This window comes from Typopeltis vanoorti, chromosome 8 (genome assembly GCF_054136105.1).
Source record: "Typopeltis vanoorti isolate ZY-2024b chromosome 8, IOZ_Tvanoo_1.0, whole genome shotgun sequence".
In the NCBI taxonomy this organism is placed as follows: Eukaryota; Metazoa; Arthropoda; class Arachnida; order Uropygi; family Thelyphonidae; genus Typopeltis; species Typopeltis vanoorti.
In genome coordinates, this window is record NC_143556.1 from 98,180,503 (window position 1) to 98,204,041 (window position 23,539).

General features: G+C 34.7%; 1 protein-coding gene across 2 annotated transcripts in view; it reads right to left on the reverse strand.

The window, feature by feature from the left end:
- eIF2Bbeta (eukaryotic translation initiation factor 2B subunit beta) overlaps positions 1 to 23,539 on the reverse strand; it is a 280,714-nt gene that overhangs the window by 122,224 nt on the left and 134,951 nt on the right. For both annotated transcript variants that reach the window (XM_090396840.1, XM_090396841.1), the window contains exon 6: positions 9,160 to 9,209. In XM_090396840.1, coding sequence (XP_090252966.1) covers positions 9,160 to 9,209 — 50 coding nt within the window. The remainder of the gene's footprint in view (positions 1 to 9,159; positions 9,210 to 23,539) is intronic.

The following is a 23,539-nucleotide window of genomic DNA, read 5'->3' on the forward strand; positions in this document are numbered from 1 at the left end:
GTTAACCACAGTCTGTTAAAAAAAAAAAAAATTCTTGCCCAATTTAATCATTAATTAGGATTGTGTCTAATTTGTCATTCATTCACTTTAAACCAAAGAGTAGAGTTGCTTTTTGATTGTAAAACATGCTGACAAAAATTAATCACCTAATCCATATGTTTGTTCATAATTCACTTGGGTAACATAAATAAGGAAACTTCATTAAAAAGAATACTGCTAATGTTTTGGTTCACTCTAAGAACCATTTTTGAAATAATTAATTCAGTAAGAATCATCATCAAATTCCTGCTACGTACTCTCAAAGTTTGTAAATGTTCAGGATACTGTGATAGTACTACACGATTAAGTTTGCACTGTTACTAGCTTTCTGTCAACAAGTTTCTTCAAATTAATCTGGTATTTGTCAGGACTCACTGCAGTACTATACTGTCAGATATTACATTTCAGTTTATTAGCGCACTGCTGTGCTCATCATTACACATATATCTTGGTCTTTTTCTTTCTATTCTATTATAAGACACTTCATTTGCTAATCTTTTATCTCCTGTTTAATTGACCATTACTGCCTTAAATTAGCTCTGCTCACACATTCTTAGATGCTAACAGTGTCAAGATCCTTTTCATTATCTTTATTTTATTTATGATGCTGCCATTGATGACATCTGTTTACTCTTTTAGAAATCACTTAACTGTCTTAGTCTTGGATCTGTTTTATTTTTACTCCAACTCATACTATAAATCCATACGATATAATATTTGCGTCTAGTATCCACTTTGCCAATGTAATTATAAATTGTTTATTACTGGGTATTAACTTATTTTTTGTTATCTTCTCGTCCTGGCTTTCAAACATAAAAGGATCAATTAAGTGGTGCAGTAATTAATATTGGTTTAAACACTTTTGTATAGTGCTTGTTTAATGTTTTGACTAATTTCACCTGCTATCCCACCATACTAGCTTATCTTTTTCTATTATAGTAATTCCTCTTCCCTCCCCCCTTATCTGCAGGGAATACATTCCAAGACCCCCCACAGATACCTGAAACCACCGATAGTACTGAACCTTTTATATACTATGTTTTTTCCCATACATACATACCTATGATAAATTTTAATTTATAAATTAGGCTCAGTAAGATATTAACAACAATAACTAATAATAAAATAGAACAATTATAACAGCATACTGTAATAAAAGTTATCTGAATGTGAATGGAATCTTAGCAACCTCAGCATACGTTTTCTTTATTATTCATTTCTTTATTATTTTATGAAGTTGAGAACTTTCACTTAAAAGGCACTTTACGGCTTTTCTTTTGCATATTCGAATTGCCAGCATCACTATTCTTGCACTTTGAGGCTATTGTTAAGCAAAATAAGGGTTACTTGAACACAAGTACTGCAATAAGACAGTCAAGCTGATAACTGAGAACTACTCAGAATGGCATGCAATTTAAAACTTATGCATTGTCAATTGCTAAAAGAATGAGCCATATGGCTTCATTTCAGCTATGTAAAATTACATAGGCAAAGTGGATATTAGATTCAACATTATTTCAAAGCCAAATGTTTGTAGAAACTATGAACGTTTCATAAGTTGGCCTGAGAGTTCGAGAACAATCCACAGCATCTCCGAGTTGCCTTAGCTTGCACTACTTTAGTTCAGAGGCCTCTCTGCAATTTGCTCTGCTATTCAACTCGGAGATACAGAGGATTGTATTCTCGTAAGCTCTCAGGTCAACTTGCAAAACTTTCATAGTTTCTACAAATATTTGGCTTTGAAATAATATTTGCGTCTAGTATCCACTTTGCCAATGTAATTGTAAATTGTTTATTACTGGGTATTAACTTATTTTTTGTTATCTTCTCGTCCTGGCTTTCAAACATAAAAGGATCAATTAAGTGGTGCAGTCATTAATATCAAATAAATTTCTTAACTGATATTGTGCAAATGCTCAGGGACTGTTACGTTAGATAGACTTACAACACAAGGTCTAACTAACCACAGAGAAAGGGGGGGGGAAGAATAAGTTTAAGTAAGAACGTAGAATAAACAGATAAAAATAAAAGGCAAAGAAAAGAAATATTTTATACTGCCTCTCCAGTGGTGGAAGATGAGCATCTCTGATGTGCATACTTGTTCTGGAGAAGATTGTGGTAGAGACCATCCGGTAGTAAGAGCTAAATATGCTGGGCATCGTGAATGGTTGGGGGCATTTGCCATTGTCAGTTATGCATGAATTGGAAGCAAAGTGCAAAGCAAAGATTTGCTTTTTCTATGGGTGATGATGCAATAGAGAGCCATCTGGGTATGATTGGGGTGGAAATAGTGATGGGCAGAAGTTATGGCCAATTGCTTTGGCAAGAGACCAAAAGGCTCAGCTGCCATTTGGACAGGTTCACAGTTTCCTGCTTTTTGCTCTTTCAAACTCTGATTTGGAAGCATTGATTGTTTTTTTTTTTTTGCATTTATTTCATATAGATGCAAAAAATGTATAGAACAACTTCATGTCAGAAGAAAAGAACATAAAACTAACTACACCTGGTAGACAACCAAAAAGCAGACCAGCACAATGTGCCTTGGATGAAAACCATTTGATCATGTAGAAGAAAACCAGGCTGCTACAAATCCCAATTCATACCACAGAGACTTTTCATGGAGACAGCTCATGCTCCACAGATCACAGTTAATTGCAACAGAGCTAGTGGTGTGATCTTGCATAAAATTTTGGTACACTATCCTATGCTCCTGTCAGCATTAATCACAAAATAGTATAACAAAGAGCACCTTGTTAGTTTAGCATTCTGGATAATTTCTCTCTTATTCCATATAAATATATTTGGCTGGCTCCCCACCATACCAGCTTTACTTATTCTGTTTTCTATTTCCACATTTAACTTGCGATCTCCACTAAAAACTGCACATAAATAGCTGAGATATTTCACAATGCAGCTGAAGTTTTCTATGGTCCTGACTATTTTCATAGTTTAGTCTTTTTATTGATAATTTTCATGCCAAATTGGTTACAGTTCTTATTCAATCTGGTTAGAGAATCTAGGCAACTTGCGCTTCATGTATTTAAGGAGTACAATATCATCTAAATAAAGAAAAGAGCTAAGTTTGATATTGCTAACTGTAATATCAGGTTTAATACCGCTTTCTTTCATAATGTGATCCAGATAGATGATGAATAAGAGAGGAGATAATGTGCATCATTGGTTTTATGCCTGTTTTTACATCAAACCATCTTCCTGTATACTCTTCAGTTCTTACTGTTGATTTACAGTTTAAATATCCACTATGTATTATTGCCCTATATAATGTTCCATTTACTCTATATAATTGTAGTGCTTTGAAAAAGCTTTTCACATGCCTTTTTTAGATCTACAAAACTACAGATTATCGTCATACTCCCATGATTTCTCAACTATTTGTCTTAAAGTGAAAATCTGATCCTGACAACCTCTATTGGCCTGAATCCAACTTGCTTTTCTCCCAGTTTCTCTTCTACAATTATTCTCAGCCTCTTTTCAAGTATGCTTGCATAAATCTTTCATAAACACTTAATAGAGAAATTCCTCTGTAATTCTCACATTCAGCTTCATCCCTTCTTTTACATATGGGAACTGAGAGATCTAATCAAATCACTGAAATTCAATCTTCTGACCAGACCCTCTGAATTATGCAGCGTAGCTACAGCAAAACTTTTATATCTGCATATTTGAGCATTTCTGGTCGAATATCACCTACTCCAGCTGCCTTTTCACATTTCAAGTTTTTGACAGCTTTTTCTACCTCAAGTATTGATATGTACTCCTGTTTGCATTTCTCCTGAAAATTTAACTGCTTGTTTCATTGAATAGTCTAAAAGTAATCCAGACATCTAGGATATCATCATATTCAGTTTTCATTTTACCTTTATCATCTTTGGTTCCTTTTACAGAACTCTTTCCTCTATTTCTAAGTTTCAATAGCCTCCATAATATTTTGCTCCCTTCCTGATATATACTTTCTATATTCATACTGAAGTCTTCCCATGACTTTTGTTTAGCTATTTTCACACATGGCTTACATCTCTTACATTTTTCTCTGTATTCTTTTAGGGCATCTGCTAACTTATTTGCTAGGAACTTTCTGTATGCTTTCTTCTTTTCCAGGACTGGAAAAGTCCTGGAAAACTTTTCTTTTGTCCACTACTGACAAATATTTTTCTACCCTTGAAGATAACTTCATCACATACCTCCATAGCTGAATCAATGTTTTCTTTTGTTTACCATTGAGCCTCCAAGATCTGTTCTTATTTTTGAACTGTTTCATTCCATCTTCAATAACGTATAGCTGAGTCTACAGTTGGCCTCTAAAAGTTGCTCAGCTTTAATTCTTTTTAAACCTTTTTTATATCCTGCTCTTCTCAATGTGCTACTTAGTTTTATCTTACTTAAAACTATGTGATGATGGACACTTCCAATTTCAAATCCTCTGTATAGTCCTGTACCCTGAACCACCATGCAGATATCACTATCAACAATAACATAGTCAATGAGTCTTTTCTTATTTCTTGTGTCTTCTCTCCACATGAACTTGTGCACATCTTTATGTTAGAACATGATGTTAGTAAGGACTAGCCCATATGCTGAGCAAAAATCCAGCAGATACTTACTGTTATTATTACCATTTCCCTTTTCTCCAACTTTCCCAAATTATGTCTGGTAGAATAGGCTTCCAACTCTGCTGTTTAGATCTCCCAGTACCACTTTTTCCATTTTATTTATGCCAGTGGCTTATTCTAGTGACTCATAAAATTCCTCTACCTCTTCCTTAGGAGATTCTTCTGTGGGGGCACAAATAAGTTTCTTTGTCCATTTTCCCATTTTGAGGTTTGCTCAAATAAATGTACTTCAAACTGCCTTCCAATCAAAAAATTAATCTTCGTGATTGGTGTTGAATACTATTGCTATTCCTTTCTTTCCTTGTTCATTATTATCTGAATATAACATCCTATACTTATTATTTAGTAAGATCTCAAATGTTTTTGTTCTTCTTTGTTTCAGTAATGCCAATTATGTCCATATGGTATATTTCCAGTTCTTCTGCAAGCTCAATTTTGTTTCCATTAATACTTCTTATACTGATGGTTGCTATCTTTAGTTCTTCTGATGTTGGGTTTGTTCTTCCTTTTTTCTTTTTTTTAGATGTTGAATCTATTCCAGTAGCTACTTTTCAATGCTCACCCTGGTTCCTTGATGAAAACAGTGAGAGGCATTGTTTAACCAGGTGATGCACTAGTTATCAGCATGAAATCTTATCATGTTGCACCATCATATTATTGTTGGTTTAAGCCAATAGATAATACAATTTGGTTGGCTAAGTCCCAAATTGCCAGCCCACCCTCTTTCCTTCAATATCCAGTGGATACTATCAGAAGGGCACACCAGGTAAAAGTGAGGATTGGACATTAGGTCAGAAGCCTCAATCAATTCTCTGTGTGCCTTAAAGGCAATGTGGAAGTATCCTCCCAGTTACTTGGCTTTGAGCCTTAAGCAATTTATTTAAAAAATAAACACACAATTAAAAAAATAATAATTAAAAAATTCTTGGCTCACTCATGATACTGATTTTATGACTTGTATAAATTCTATTATAAAGACACAAAGAATAGCATGGTTGGGACATATAGAAAGAATGGAAAAAAGATAGAGGAGTTGAAAAATATTTGAATAGAAGGACAAAGTAAGAAAGGTAGACCAAGAAAAAGATGGACTGATGATGTACAAAAAGATCTCACAACTTTAAAAGTTAAGAATTGGAAGAATATTGCACAGAAAACAAAAGAATGGCTAAAAATTGTTTTGCAAGCTATAACTCATAAAAGTTATAAAGTTAGAAGAAGAAGAAGAAATTCTATTATGAATGTATGAAATGCCAATCCAGAGACCAAGTAACTGGGATGCATATCCTCCTATAGTAGGTTGCTGATTGACTAAGACCAGAGCAAACAACTGAGAATAAAACTTTTAGCAAATAATTTCTAATAACTGAATCAATATGGTTTATTTTTTTTATTGAATGAGTTTTATTGCAAAAAACATTGTCTCCATATCCATATTTGCATTTAAAAAAAAATCACTATGAGCTGTTATGTGCAGAGCATTTCAGAGGAGCTGAGAGGAATTAGTCTACAGTCTGTAGTAAACTGCTGTAATTTATCTTGCTCTTTATTTATTATTAGTTTAATGTAAATTTTTTAAAATTAAACTGCAACTGTGCCTTTGTAAATGTCCAGAAAGAAAAAATGGATGATGAACTTAATCCTAACTATAGGTTTACATTATAAATCATCGTCATCCGGTAGCATCGTCTAGCAAGAGGGCTGCAGCAGATGAGCAGCTCTTCTTCGTTTCTCTGTCTGTCGCTTCCATCATTCTTAAACCAGTCCATTCCACGATGTCATTAAACCACTCTCTAGTTGGTCTTCCTCAACTTTCCCATGTAATATAGTTCTTGTCAGGTGTCCCGAAGAATCTCTCAGAAGATGTCCTGCAAATCTGGTCGTTCTTTGCATAATATTCTTGAGCAGTGTTCTTTCCATCCCAACTCATCTTAATTTGATATTCTCTCTGTATAGCTAATCTTTTCCATCTTTTTATGACATTACATTTCCAATGCATTAATTCTTTCCATATCTCTCTTTCTGAGTGTCCATGACTCATTTCCATAACTTGCAATGCTCCAAACTGTTGCTTTAACTATTCCAATTCTAACATATATTTTAGTATTCTTGTTTATTGAAATTCTCTTCCTTTCCATAAAAGCCAATTTAGCTTTGCCTATTCTATTTCTAATATCCCACTATGAAGTTCCTTTCTCTGAGATCCAGCTACCTAAATATTGAAATCTTTCCACTTCTTCTAAAATCTTTCCTCCACATCTTATCTCCTATTTTTCTACCCATTATCATTATCTTGGTCTTCTTTGTGTTAATTCTTAGTCCGTACTCTTTACAAGAGTTTTCAATTCTTTGAACAATTTGTTGTAATCCATTTTCGCTTTCTGCCATCACCACTACATCATCTGCATATCTGAAGTTATTAATGCTTCTTCCATTTATTTTTTATTCCTTCTCCTACATCCTCAAGTGCCTCTCTAAGCATTTAGGTGCACGGTGATAACTTGCATCCTTGTCTAACTACTCTCTCCACTGGGAATTCTCCTGATTCCTCTCCATTTACATATACTGACGCTGTTTGTGACCAACATATTCTCTTTAAAATAAAATTTCCAATTTGTAGCATCAATAGCAATATTTTCTAGAATTTCAAAAAGCCTTTTATGTTTCACTGTATCAAATGTCTTTTCAAAATCTAGAAATCCCAAAAACAACTTTTCACCATGGTTTAATGTTTTCTCCCCAATAATTCTTACACAAGTTATAGCCTCTCTAGTTCCTCTGTTGGTTTGGAATCCAAACTGTTCCTCATTCATTTCTTTTTCTATTTTATTCCTAATTCTCTCTCTAAAATTATTTGCTGCATGAGTTATAAGACTTATTCTAAAAGTGTTACAGTCTAAAACTCCCGTCTTTTTTTGGAATGGGGATAAAAATTGATCTTCTAAACTTCTTTGGTAATTCTCGTCCCTCATAAATTCCATTAATAATTTGCCTAACACTTCCATACCTTTTTCACCTATATTCCTTACAAGTTCTATCTGTAAACCATCTCTTCCAGGGGATTTTCCTTCTTTCATCTTTTGAATTGCTAGATTCAATTCCTCCCTCATGATGTACAGCCTCTGCTCACTATGTTCTTTCATTTGATTTTCTCCTCTTTCTCTGTCTTCATAAAGTTTACTTACATATTCTTCCCATCTCTGTAATATCTTCTCTTTTTCTATCAGAATTTCACCTCTTCATTCTTAATTGCTCCAATCCTTTGCATCTTTCTCCTTCCTGTCATCATATTAATGTTTTTATAAACACTTTTTATGTAATTTCTTTCTGCCTTTGCTGTTGTATCTTTACTTATTTCATCTAACCATTCTTCCTTTTTCCTTCTTATCTCTCATTGTATCTCCCTACTCAAGTCTTTATACTGCTTTTTTTTTCTCACCTGTTTTACAATTAACTAATTTTCTTCTTTGTATTATTTTCCTCAAAATATTGTCCATCATCCATGGTTTCTTTCTTTTCTCTCTTTCCTCTTCTTTTTTGACTAAATGTAATTCTGTAGCAGTAATTATAAATACTTTTTGAAAATATCGACTCTGGAATAAAAAATTTAGAAACTAATAATTCATACTTTGAATAAAGCTCAATGAACTTTTGAATGGAACTCAATGAATGCTTTGTAATGCCATAGCAAACTTATTCAGTTTAGAAGAAACTAAACTTTTTTTTATATAAACACCTTCAGAAGTTAGAACCGTAATTTCTATAAACATTTAATATTTTTCTTTTGAATAAATGTAAAAAAAAAAAAAAAAAAAAAAAAAAAATCTATCTGATTCTTTATCGTTTCATTCTTTAAGTGTCATATTTTAGTTTTGGTAGCCATTTCAGTGTAGTATTTCATGGTTCAAACTATTTCCAGGAAAGAAATCTCAATTCTGCATTGGGCCAATGATAAATTAGGGTTCAAGTTATGATGGTTCGTTTAGCAATGACTTTCCAGGAACCAATTAAGGTATATGAGTAGAGGTCTACTATGCACATGTGTAGGCCTGTTTAAAATTCTGCATAATACACCTACATTACACAGAGTAATTTATTACGAACCAGTATGGAGAAATATACTGCTGCATCTACTGACATATCAACAATTTCTGAAACATCACAGATGATCATTTGGCCACCTGCACAATATTTGAAAAATACCTAGAAATAAGAGTATATGATGTTTGTGTAATTTGTTTTTAAGTTACCTTTCTAGGTAACAGTTTAGAAATTAACATATTATTCACTACAAAAGCATGTTTAGTGAAGAATATGTTAATCTCACATTTATTACTGTTTACATTCCATTCAGGAGTCTAAAATTGGAAAAAAAAAATTGAAGGAATAATCAAAGGAACAAAGGAATTAAAGGTATAATCAAAGGAACAATTAAATAGAAAAAAAAATTGTATTTAAATTAGTGAATCATATTTAAAAACACAAATACCTATTTTCCAATTCTGTTTTCAGTTCATTAATGTTATCTAAAATGGCCTCCTATAAATAAATAAAATAATTCTTTTTATAGCTGGTGTCTTTTTTTATACTTTAAAATATATTTTAAAAAGAGAGCTATATTTATTTACTGCTGTTATAATCTGTTAGCACAAATTATTAATGTCTTTGTAAGGCCAGAATTAGAATATTACAATATTCACATTAGAATCTTAGAATCCACACCTTAAGTAAGTAAGTAGGATATTAGTCATTCAAGGTTTGGTTGACAAAAATCATCTACTACGGTGAAATATCAACCTGGAGTCTGTTGACTGGAAAGCAGAGATGATATCCACATGGCCAACTGAGTCAGTATCATTAGCTCTACTCACACACACTATTGAAAGTTAGTAATATGAAGTTTCTTTCTAATATTTTCATTTTTAACATGATTCTACCCAGTGACACCATTCACTCACCTAATGTTTCTTAGAACTCTCATAACAGGTCTTTAATCTTTGACAAGAAACCAGATATCAGAGTTCTATTTATTTCTAAGATAAATTAAAATTAGTTCAAACACTGCCTAGTATACTATTAGTTTGGTGTTTTATATTACTTCATAAAACTGGGTCTGCCATACCAGTTTTGCTGATTCTATTATCAGGCTCATGTTCTCGCCAATTTTTATAGTGTCTTTTTACTGCTGATTCTGCCACCATATCTCTTACAGCAGATATTTAATTAGTTATTATTATTCAGTTATTCTTAGTTATTATCCATATGGATGACTTTTTTTTCTTTAATACTAATCCCCCTTGCCCACACACACAAGTGTTAAGGAAGTAGGAATCAACTCATCATGCCTTTCTTAAAGAGATGGAGGTTGTAGTTGTTGGGAAATACATTTTGAGCCAGAAGAGAAGTAACTTTAGTAGATTTAAAGATGTACTGTAAAAGGATGTTGAGTAGTTGCTGCTTATATTTTAACAGATTTAGTGGAAAACACATGAATGAAGCAATGTTGGTGGAAGTATCTGAAAAGAAATATAAGGCAGCAATAGCTGTTCATTAAGCAGAAGTTGAAGTAAATTTTTGAGAGGAGGATCATCATCATCTAGCTGCCAAATCACCCTCCATCTCCAGATAGCATCAAGAATTTTTAAGTTCTTGATGTACTGCCTGAAACAATCACAAATCTTCCTAACTTTAAACAAGTATTCTAAGGTTGGGAAGATTTGTGATTTGAATAATGCCATTCTCTCATTGCACAAGAGTACTTAAGCACATCTCAGATTTCTGACCTAATTCCTGTCTTAAGATCATCCTATGCTACATGTCCTCAGTATAAATAACAAACAGTTAAGGAGACAGTAGATGTCCTTTCCAATTCAAATTCAGTCAGTTAATCCCACACATCTTCTTGACGTGGTCTCTTGTTCAACGTATAAGTTAGCTATCAACCTGATAACATATTGAGGAAAGTCCATTACTTTCATATCTACCATGAAGTACTTCTCAATGAAATTCCTGAAGCAAAGACCCTAATCTTTGGTACCTTTCCTTTTTCTTCACCACTCCCAACAACAACAAACTACAATAAATGCAAAGTGTACAGTTTCACAGTACATTTTCAAACCATTCTATTTCATTCTCCGTTCTTCCAATATACAATCCCATTCCTGACTGATAACATTCAACTGGCCCTAACCTTGTGGTTCAGCTCATGAACAAGGTTAGGACTGGTTGAATGGTGTTCTATGTCTTCACATTTCTCAGTGTGTAATATTTGTCCTTTCCTGCCTGAGATGTTTCCTGACCTCTGATATACCACAGTTTCCCCTTTCTCAAATCCCATGCGACTCTGAGACCCATGATCTACTTGGAATTTTAATTGGATCCAGATGTTTCTTGTACATCTTACTGTACATTCTTCAAACTGCTGACTTATAAATTAAGTATACTGCTCTGTATAATATCCCACTTAACCATAAAATAATAGTGTTTTGAAGAACTTTTCTCTTGAAACTTTACATTTTTTTTAGCTTCTCTGAATCACTCGATTCTGGAAATTCTGGTGCAATTCTCACATTCAGTTTTATATCCCTTTTTACAGATAGATACTATGAGAATTTAAATATTGATCCACAATTTGACTTCTAGGCTTCTGAACTATAAAATGTCAAACCACTAAAATTTCATCATCATCAAATTCATTATAAATACCCTCAAGGGGTGTATATGATGATTATGATAGTTCTACATGAAAAAAAGTTACACCATTACTAACTTCTGATCAATAATTTATTTCCAAATTAATCTGTTATCTGTCAAGACTACAATATTATCAGAACTTATTATTATTATTATTTGACACCTCCAGGGAGTCCAAAGACTTATCGAGGGAGAGTGTGCCAACAGCATCGAACGATATTTCTGTCTTTTAAGGCATTTTTACTGTATTATCAATCCATCTACACCTTGGTCTTTTTCCTGCCAAAGAACACTTGTTTTGCTAATATTTCCTCTCCCATTCTACTTAAGTGACCATATCACCTAAGATTAGCTCTACAAACACATTCCTGAATGATAACAATATCAAGTTTTTCTTAATATCTTTATTTCTGATGTGATACTGCCATTGATACCATCTGTTTACTTCACTAATCTTTCTCAGAACTCTAGTCTTTGATCAAGTGTTTTATTTCTAACCTAACTCTCAGATCCAGTCTTGTATACAGCTAATTTAGTGTTTTCACTAATTTCTTTCTTATTCCATATAAATTTATTCAGCCTTCATACCATATCAGCATTACTAATTCTGTAAATTTAATTTCATATTCAATTTACCATCTTCACTAAATATTGTGCCTAAAAAGCTGAAATGTTTTACTCTTGTCCTATAGGTTCACCATTCAGGATACAGTTAATGCTTACAATGTTCCTGCCTATTCTCACTGTCTTTGTCTTTTTATTGCTGATTTTCATACCTAACTTATTACAACAGTTATTCAGTTTAGTCAGGGAATCTTGCAGACTTTTCCTGGATTTATTCAGGAATATAACATCATCTGCATAAAGTAAAGAGTTAAAATTAACATCTCCAATTCTGATATCAGATTTAATACCACTTACCTTCATAATGGGCTCCATATGGATAATGAATAACAGTGGAGATAATGTGCACCCTTGTTGCGCACCTGCAACAAGGACTCTTCTAACCGTTGACTTACAGCTTAAATATAGACTGTATATTGCTTAATATAATGTCCATTTACACCACATAACTGAAGCATGTTGAAGCGCTTTTCTTTGGCACCTTGTCATATGTCTTTTCCAGATCAACAAAACTTAAATACAAATCCTTGTTATATCACCAAGATTTCTCAACTATTTGTCTTAAACTGAAAATATGATCCTGACAATCTCTATTTGGCCTGAATCCAGATTGTTCTTCAAACTTGCATTCCACAATGCTTCTTAGCTGTTTCCGAAGTATTTTTGGAAAAATTCACATTTAGTTTTATTTCCCTTTTTATAGATGGGTACTATGAAAACTCTACTCCAATCCTCTGGAATTCAACCCTGTGACCAGGCCTTCTGAATTATGCAATGCAGCCATTGTAAAACATTTACACCTCCATATCTGAGCATTTCTAGCTAAATTTCACCTACTCCAGCTGCCTTTCCACAATTCAGGTTTTTGATGACTTTTTTCTACTTCAAGTATAGATATGTATTCCTGACAGCATTTTTGATGGGAGCTTTCTACCATCATGCTGACAATGCCTGTTTTAATTATCAGTCTTTCAAAGTAATTACTGCAGACATCTAGAATATCGTTACTTTCAGTTTTCATGTCACCTTCATCATCCCTGATTCCTTTTACAGTACTTTTTACCCCCATTTCTAGGCTTTCTTCCAATAGCCACCAGAATATTTTGCCACCTTCCTGATATTAATTTTCTATGTTCTTATCAAAGTTTTCCCATGACTTGTGTTTAGCTTTTTTTACATGGTGCTTTGCTTTCTTTAATTTTTCTCTGCATATTCTACAAGTTGACTTACTAGACAGGGACTTTTGATATGATTCTTCTTTTCCTTCATAATTCCAAGGTGCACACACCTTGGAGTTCTGATTTTTCTATGTTCTTACCAGTGGAGGTCGGTGAAAATTTTAAGTGGGGATGCTGCATGTACAAAATAAGAAAAAAGAATTAATTTTTTACTAATGAGTAACCACTTTATTAATAAGTAAATTTACATATTAAAAAAATTGCTTTATTAAAAATATTTCACCCTCACCACGAACACACACCAATAATAAAAGTTTCGGACACAGAAATAATGTGCGCAAACATACAATTCATCTGTAGTGATACTGCTCAAAGAGCAGTGTTGGTTTCGACATTGCGTTAGATCGTAGTGCATTTGTTCCATGTAACAATAATTGAGAAAATATAATTCTTTTCATATTTTCAACAGTGACACTTGTCATAATTCAGTCTTGTATCTATAATAAATAAATAATTATATGTAATTTAACAGAATAAAATAAGATTTACTAAACATATTTTGCCCTCACCTAAACGTTTCGTATCTCAGAAATAATGTGCGCAAGCATACAATTTATCTGTAGCAACACTGCTCAACGAGCCACATTGATTCACTTGCTACATGCAGTGACAAGTGTAAACGAATATTGACAAGTCTAGCCGAAACTGACCAAACGTGATATTTCCGACACTTAATCGTACAATTCCAATTATCAATTATTCAGTCAATGTCGAAACATAAGCAGTAACCTTTAACATGTTGTATCGCATTTATATAATATTGTAAGCATTGTTATTATTTATAAACACAAACAAAATTTAATTTTTTTGTTTTTTCCTTGGGAGGGGGGGGGTGCTGCAGTGTCGCAGTGCTTATGTACAAGCTGTCACTACTTCTTACAGACAACCTTGCCATATTCCTCTCTTGCTGAATCAATCAATGTTTTCTTCAGGATTTGTTACTGAATCCACAAGATTTGGTTCTTGTTTTCAAATTATTTCATTTTTTTCTTCAGTGACATTTTGTGTATTCGAGTCTACAGTTCAACTCTGAAAAAACTTTTTTTTAAACATTCCTCTTTTAAATATGAAATTCAATTTTATCCTGCTCAAAACTATATAGCAATCAATCACTTCCTATTTCATATCCTCTGTATACTCATGTCCTGAACTAATGTGAAAACACTGTTATCAACTCTAACAACTTTTGGGGTGCTTGAGAGTCAAAACTACATAGGTCAAAGATCTGCATTCCTTTAATAGAATGTGGAAAACTAACCAGGGTTTTTCTGACCTAATGTCCATTCCTCACTTTCTCGTGGTGCACCTTGTTAGGTATCTACCTGGATATTGAAACGAACGAGGATGGGCAAGTAATTTGGCACTTAGCCGACCAAATTATATTCTTATTGGCTTAAACCATAATATAAAATGATGGTACAACATCATAGAATTTCATGCTGGCTGGGGTGTCACCAGGTTAACAACGCCCCTCAGAGAACTGGGGGAGAGGGTTTGCCAGAAAACCAGGGTGAAGAACGAAAAATCGGCTACTACAACAAATCCTGAAACGCATCCCAACTCAACACCACCACCAGAGTTCAAGATCGGTATTCAACATTAAATACGAGGCTAATATCTTGAATGGCAGGCAATATCAAGTAGAGTGATGTGGGCAAATATCAGAATGGGGAACTGGACAATGAGACTTATTTGTGCCATTGGTCCCACAGAAGGTTCTACTAAGGCAGAAGTGGAGGAATATTTTGATGCTTTAGAAAAAACAACTGACACAATGAAAAAGGAAAAGTTGGTCCTTGTTAGGGATCTAATAGCAGAGGAAATGATTGTCAGATATACAAAAATATGTTGGAAAAATTTGGAGAAAAGAGCAAAGCTAATAATAATCTGCAACATATGGGAATGGATAAAGGGTTGGTGAGATGGTTAGGAGGGTGGTTGATGGAGAGATATCAGAGAGTAGTTTATTCAGGAGTAGAGTCCAAAAGATGGCCTGTGACTAGGAGGTGTGCCACAGGGTTCTGTTCTTGGACCACTGCTGTTTAATTTGTTCATTAACGATATAGGGGAACTGAGAGGAACGGTTCATTTGTTCGCTGATGATGCAAAGTTGGGTAGGGCAATAGTGAATGCAGAAGATGTCAAAATTTTGCAGGATGATTTGGATAGATTGAAGGTCTGGGCTAAGGAGAATGGATGTCAATTTAATGTGGCAAAATGTAAGGTTATGCATTTTGGGGTGAAAAGATGAGCAGCAATATATCACATGGGTGGAAATGTACTCCAGGAGCTTGATGAGACCAGGGACTTGGGAGTGTTGGTGGATAGGGAGTTGAAGTTTAAGGGGCACATTGCAAAAGTGGCTAAATCAGCTCATCAAATCAATTGGATGCTGAAGAATACTTTGACGAGCAGAGATAAACAAGTTATTGTTCCTCTGTATCGAGCCTTGATAAGGCTCGATACAGAGGAACTCGACCTCATCTCGACTACTGTGCCCAGATTTGGTTACTTAGGATTCTTCTTGATGGGGAGGAGTTAAGAGGATCAAGAGGCGAGTGACCAAGATGATAGCAGTTCTATGGAATGAACCTTATGAGAACAGGTTGAAGATTTGTGGGTTGCAGAAATTGGTTGATAGGCAGAAAAGAGGAGATATGATTGAAACATTCAAATTGCTGAAAGATTTCTATAGGATTAATTCAGAGGATATTTTTGAGATCAAGACTGGTGGTGGGAGGACTAGGGGATATCTATGGAAGCTGGGCAAGAGTGTGGTTAATAAGGGTGTTAGAGCTGGGTTCTTTTTAGAGTGGTAAATGAGTGGAATAAGCTGCCAGAGTCTGTTGTGGGTGCTATGACAGTGAATGAGTTCAAGGCAAGGTATGAAAGATACTGTGAGAATGTCGAATAGTTGTGTGGACATGATGTTTAGGGCCTACCTCGATGAGTCTAAGGACTCCTTGGACTCGCCCATAGTAATAATAATAATAATAATAATAATAATGGCAAATACCTGTTGTATTTCTGCTCAGGACATGGACTGGTCATTACTAACAATGTTCCAACATAAAAATGTGCACAAATTCCCATGGAGAGAAGATGCAAAGAATAAGAAAAGTCTCATTAACTATATTATTGTTGATAGTAAATTGTTTTCTCTCTGGTGCAGGACACTAGAGTGTACAGAGGATTTGAAATTGGAAGTGATCACCATTTAGTCTTGAGTAGGATAAAATTGAATATGAAATTCAATTTTATCCCACTTACATTTTTACATGTTCTTCTTTTCAACAAAAGAAGAACATTCTTCAAGAGAAAATGAAAGAGTTTGAGAACAGGAATCAAACCTTGGAGATTCAGTGGCAAATTCAGATGAAAATATTGATTGATTCAGCCAGAGAGGCATGTGGTGAGGTTGGCTGCAAGGATAGAAAAATCAGAACTCCATGGTGGACAAAGGAAGTTAAAGAGGCAGTGAAGGAAAAGAAGAAAGCATATCAAAAGTTCCTGGCAAATAAGTCAGTTTGTGCTCTTAGAGAATACAGAGACAAATGTAAGAAAGCTAAGCGCTGTGTAAAGCTAGCTAAACAAACGTCATGGGAGGACTTTGGCAAGAACATAGAAATAAATATCCAGAAGGTGGTAAGATATTCTGGAGGTTGTTGAAGAAGCTGAGAAATGAAGGAAAGAGTGCTGCAAAAGGAATTAGAGATGATAAAGGTGGCATGAAAACTGGAGAAAAAGATATCCTTGGAAAGTATGGAGTAAATACTTCAAAAAATTGCTAAATGAAACAATCAGTGACAGCACAGTGGTAGAAAACACTGACCAGGCATGCAATCAGGAATACACATCCATACTTTTGAAAAATAAACTTTTGAAGTAGAAAAAGCCATCAAAAGGTGAAACGGCAGATGAAATAGATAATATTCGACCAGAAATACTCAAGTATGGAGATATGAAAGTCTTACAGTGGCTGATAGTTCAGAAGGCCTGGACAGATGGACGAATTCCGAATGACTGGAGAAAAAATCTCATAGTACAAATATAAAAAGGAAACTAAAACTGAATGTAAGAATTACAGAGATATTTCCCTACCGAGTGTCCCTCGTAAGATTTATGCAAGTATACTTGAGAAAAGGTTGAGAAGGATTGTGGACGGGAAGCTTGGTGAAGAACAAACTGGTTTCAGGCCAAATAAAGTTTGTCAGGATCAGATTTTCACTTTACGACAAATAATTGATCTGTATTTAAGTTTTGTAGACCTGCAAAAGTCATATGACAAGGTGCCATGAGGAAAGTTATTCAAAACGCTACAGTTATATGGTGTCAATGGCGCATTATATCAAGCAATATTTAGTCTTTATTTGAGTTGAAAGTGAACAGTTTTAATTGAAGGAAGGACAAGAAGATGGTTTGATATTAAATCTGGTGTCAGAGAAGGATGTACATTATCCCCAGTTATTCATTATCTATATAGATCACATTATGAAGAAAAGTGATATTAAATCTGATATCAAAATTGGAGATGTTAATCTCAGTTCTTTACTTTATGCAGATGATGTTATACTTTAAAATAAATCCAGTACAAGTCTGCAGGATTCCCTGACTAAATTGAATAACTGATGTAATAAATTTAGGATCAAAATGAGCAATGACAAGACAAAGACAATGAAAATAGGCAGAAACATTGAAAATATCAACTCTATCATGAATGGAGAACCTACAGAACAAGTAAAACATTTCTGCTACTTAGGCACAATTTTTAGTGAAGACGGTAAGTTAAATATGGAAATCGAAAACAGAATCAACAAAGTTGGTATGGTAGGAAGTCAACTGAATAAATGTATATGGAATAAAAGAGAAATTAGTCAAAACACTAAATTAGCTGTATACCAGTGTTCAAACCAATTTTAACTTATGGATCTGAGAGCTGGATTAGAAATAAAACACTTGACCAAAGACTAGAGACTGCAGATATGAGAGTCCTGAGAAAGATCAGGGGCATGAACAGATGGCATCAATGGCAATACGATATTAAAAATGATGATATTAGAAAAGTACTTGACACTGTTAGCATCCAGGAATGTGTTAGCAGAGCTAATCTCAGGTGGTATGGGAGAAAGATTAGGGGCATGAACAGATGCATCAATGGCAATATCACATTAAAAACTAGGATATTAGGAAAGAAATTGCCTGGATGCTAATAATGTCAATTTCTTTCCTAATATCCTTGTTTTAGTAGAGCTAATCTCAGGTGGTATGGTGACTTAAACAGAACCACCTATATCTCGGTCTTCCTTTAGGTGAAAGATTAGCAAAACAAGTGTTCTCTGTCAAGAAAATACCTAGAGGAAGACTGAGATATAAGTGGACTGATACGATAAAAAGTGTCTTAGAAGACAGAAATATAAGATCTGATAATCAGGTAACAGATTGATTTGGAGGAAAATTGTAGACAGTAAGTTAGTAACGATGTAAGTTTTTATGTAGCACTATCATGTCCTGTACACCCCTTGAAGGTATATGTCAGGAATTTGATGATAACGATGAACTATAACACTGGACAACACACAATTTGCCTCTGAAATGAAAAGAGCAATTTTTACTGATTTTGATGTGCTGAACACCAAAATGGCAATAAAATCCATCGATTGGTTCTTGTTTTGGAGAGGCAATTCAGTCTGCATTGTGTACGTAGGTAACATCTGGCAACATTGTATTTAAATTTCCTGATTGCAATATGTGGCATCATATGGCATCAGCCAATCCTACACAACACCCACTTACTGCATTGGCTGATGCAAAGCAGTAAGTTTATGACATTGCTGTAGTAAGATAATGCACTCATTAGTATAAAGTGAAGTCTCATAGGGTGAACAAGTGCTTGTGTGACTTCCTGAGCTACAATCCCATTTACTCCTGCATCACAAGTATTATCGTTTTATTTCGGATGTAAGATTGGGAACCAGCAAAAAGTCTGGGCCCACACATATGCTAGAAATCAGTGGCTGAAAGGCAGTACAGTGTCGATGCTGTTTGCTTTTCTTATGGTTTGGAGGGAACCAAGCAATCGTGCAAATGACTGCTCTTCTGCATGGTACCACCTGTTTCAGGAGGCATCACGAGGAAAAATGCGTGGACAATAATGTACCCGAATATACCATCTGCTCTCTGACCAGTTCTGCATGCCGAAGGACTTCCTGTTCCCAAACCTCCAAAAGAATTTTCCATCGATTCAGAGGACAATGAGGATGGAAGTGAACCGATGTCAGGTCCTCCTGAGCCTTTGCCATCTAATGATGATCAATATGTCAGCCACAGTGCATCATCTGCACCACATAAGAAGAAATGAATGAGCCTAGAGTTTTTCAAGTCCAAAGCAGAGTTACTGGGATCAAGACTTCTAATGGAATCTTCACAAGGAAAATGTCCAAGTGACTTTGTTTCGCACTCATCACGAGCAGTTCTGCTGCAATGTAGATCACCTGATGAATGGAAGGAGCCAAATTGAGGCTCAAATCTTCGAATCAAATATGATCTGCACAAATGGCGACTATTCATAGACTCGTCAAAATTGAGTTTCCAACATGTGGTGCTGCAGCATAATGGAAACCAGCTACCATCCTTTCCAGTCAGATATGCTGTGTAGATGAAAGAAACCTATGACAACATAAAACAGTTTTTGGACTATATTCAATACAGCAAGTATAGCTGGCATCTCTGTGGTGATTTGAAGGTAGTTTTATGTGTTGATGGGTCTGCAGCTGGGAGATACAAAGTACTCTGTTTTTTAGTGAATGAGCCAGCCAAGCAAGGACTTTGCACTATGTGAAGAGAGACCAGCCTTTGAGGAGCTCTGAAGGTTGGAGAAAAGAATGTGCAACATCCAGCAATGGTAGAAATGCACAAAATTCTGCTACCGCCCCTACAAATCAAACTTGGTCTGGTAAAAAAACTTTGTAAAAGCCATGGACCAGACCGGATGAGTTTTGAAGTACCTGACTGACAAATTCCCTTAACTAAGCAAAGCGAAAATTAAAGCGGGAGTTTTAGTGGGTCCTCAGATCTGAGAGCTCTTCATTGATGAGATTTTCGACACCTGCTATAGGGCAATATGAGAAAAAAAGCTTAGATGCGTTTCATCTGGTGTAAACTAACTTCCTTGGAAATGTCAGGGCAGAAAATTACAAGGAACTAGTTGAGATTGTCTCAGCATCACAAACTTGGCTGGAACATGCCCTTAAAAATACACCTGCTCCATTCCCACTTGGATTTTTTCCCCAACAACTGTGGCATGGTTAGTGATGAGCAAGGTGAACGTTTCCATCAGGAAATTACAATGATGGAGAAACAATACCAGGGAAAATGGTCCACTTCCATGTTGGTCGAATATGGTTAGATGCTCACTAGAGATGATCCTGAGGAGCCTCAAGAAGACCATGAGCATTGTTGTTTCTTCTACTTAGAAGAAACAACAATGCTACTGGTCTTCTATATAGAAGAAGAAAGACCAGTTCATCAGGATAGTTAAACTGGTCTTTCTTCTTCAGGGTCATCAGACATTCCTAATCTTCATCTGATGAAGTTGTGGAATCAGCTATGACATATAAAAGAATGTTAGTTTCACTGAATAAATTCAACAACAAAAATAAAAATCTTTATTTTCATTTTTTTTTTTTTTACATTAAAACAATACAGCAATCCCTCGATTAATGTGCCCCCGATTAGTGTGTCATTTTTTTTCGATACCCAAATTCAATTAGTGCACCTATATATATCTTAAAAATAAATGTTACAGATTTTAATATTTTTCATTCAATACATTTTTATGGCTAACTATTTTAAAAAATCACTCACCAGGATGAAATAATTTAGTTACCGATTTGAAACATTTTACAAAGTTATTTTTTAATGGCATACTACACTACTTCCATGTACACTATGTTCCAAATTTATGGCCAAAATTTATGTTGTCTGCTTTACATAGCATTTTGCTGATCATATCTTGTGCAATTGTTTTCCTTACTTTTTTATTTTAAATTATTTTCCTAACCTTTAATCATGAGTAAAAGAATTAGTGAGCAAAAAATAGAAGTACGAAAATGATTCGAAAAGTAATCTGATAGGAAGAAGAACTTGAAATAATAAAGAAAATTGAACAAGGTGAGTCCAGAGCAAAGATAGGACAAGAACACAAAAATGGGTGAATCAATTGCTGAATACAAAGAGAAAGGTAAGGCTGCTTGAAGCCTTACCTTTCTCTTTGTATTCAGCGAAGAGAAAGGTAAGGCTGCTTGAAGTTCATCATGCATGCACTCAAAAGCAAAGTATTATAATGATTGAATTAGAGACTTCTTTTTACATGGATCGAAGATTGTAACCAAAAACAGATCCACCTGTCTAAACTAGAAGTAAATGTCTTTTACAAATATGTGGTGAATTCTTCTTTGTACTAAAAGAAAATGCCAGATAATGATGATAATAACAATAAGAAATTATGTAGCATTTTCTTTTTCATTGAGTGAAATTTCAGAATGAAAGTGCAATTGATAATGTACTTTATTTGCGTGTTTTTTTTTTTTTTTTAAATAAAGTGTACGTGATTATTTTCTTCCTATTTTTGTCAACTGAACATCAAAAATAATGAGAATTATTAACTGTAGCAGATTTGTAATGTTTATGACCTCTTGACTTAGAAGAGTGAAGCTGTGCAACCTAGAGTTTCCTCCATAGGAAATTCCAGGTCAACATTTTGGTTGTTTCCAAGATATACAGTGGTACCTCTACTTATGAACTTAATTCATTCCTGACCGCTGTTTGTATCTCGAAACCCAATTTTCCATTATATCTTATGAGAAATCAATTAATCCATTCCCAGATTTAAAAATTCAAAAAATAAATTTTTTTTTTTTCCTTAACTAAATGAAGAAAAGGCAAAGGAATGGAGAAGCAGTGAGGAGCATTTTTACACTATAAATATGCATTTTTATTTATGAAATTTTTGGCTTTTACATGATTAGTATGAAAATCATCTTCCATTAAATTGTAAAAAAAAAAAAAATCATTTTTTTTTTGTGGCTGGTTTTGTGGTTCAGGAGTTTTTGATTTGTTGTCATCAGTTGCTTCTTTTTATCTCTTAGGTGAGAGAGATTTAAAAAAACCTATCCAACATTGCCTGAATCTGTCGTTTCTTTAACACCCTTCTAAAGTGATTAATGACATTGTCATTGAAGATATTGGTGGCTCTAGAAACAATACCTTGATTCGGATGCCATTTGTTAACCAATTCTTGCTATTCGCTCCAGTGCTGCAAGATTTTTTTTTATGTCACTTGTAAGAATTGTTCCCTTTTTGTTGCTATCTTCTTTGTCATCTGAAGATATCTGCTTTTCCTCCTCATCCCTTTCTTTTTCCTGCTCTCTTCTTAACTCCAGTAGCTCTTCAGTGGTCAGCTCAACATCGTGCTCCTCTACCAGCTCCCCTATGTCTGCTTTATCAACTTCCAAATGCATGGTCTTGCCCAGGGAGACAACTGTATCTACAATGTCAATTTTGCTTTCAGGTCCTTCCAATGTAGTTCTTCGGACAGTCGGGCCATAACTTTTTCCAGGCTGATTTTAGAGTTCTCACAGAAACATCTTTCCATGACTGACTAATAAGACACAAACAATGAAGAATATTAAAGTGATTCTTCCAAAATTCCCTGAGGGTTAATTCTATGTCGGTGATAACTTTGAAACACATTTGGAAAAGAGCTGTGGTATAAAGCTTTTTGAAGTTGGAAATAACATTGATCCATTGGTTATAGGAGTGGTGTGGTATTAAGAGACAAGAACTTAATTTTGATGAAATTAAACTTTTCATCCAAATCTTCTTCCAACTCTGGTGAATGTGCTGGAGCAATGTCCATTATAAGAACTTTCTCAGGCAGACTCTTTTCTTGTAGATACCGTTTCACTGTGGAGCAAAGACCTCTGTCATTCACTCACAGGAGAATCACCTGGTTATCCATGCTCTGCTGTTACCTCTCCACATAATGCTGAGTTTCTGTCTGTTAACTTTCTGCCTTTTAAAGATTCTAGGATTTTCAGAGTGGTAAACCAACAGAGGTTTTATCTTCAGGTCACCACAGGCATTGGCAAAAAGCAAAGTTAGTCTGTCTTTCACTGGCTTGTGTCCTGGAAATGTCATTTCCTCCTTAGTGATGAACGTTCTCTTAGGCATTTTCTTCCAGAAAAGCCCAGTTCATCACAGTTGAAAACCTGTTCTGGTATGTAACCTTCTGACTCCATCAATTTCTGAAATTCC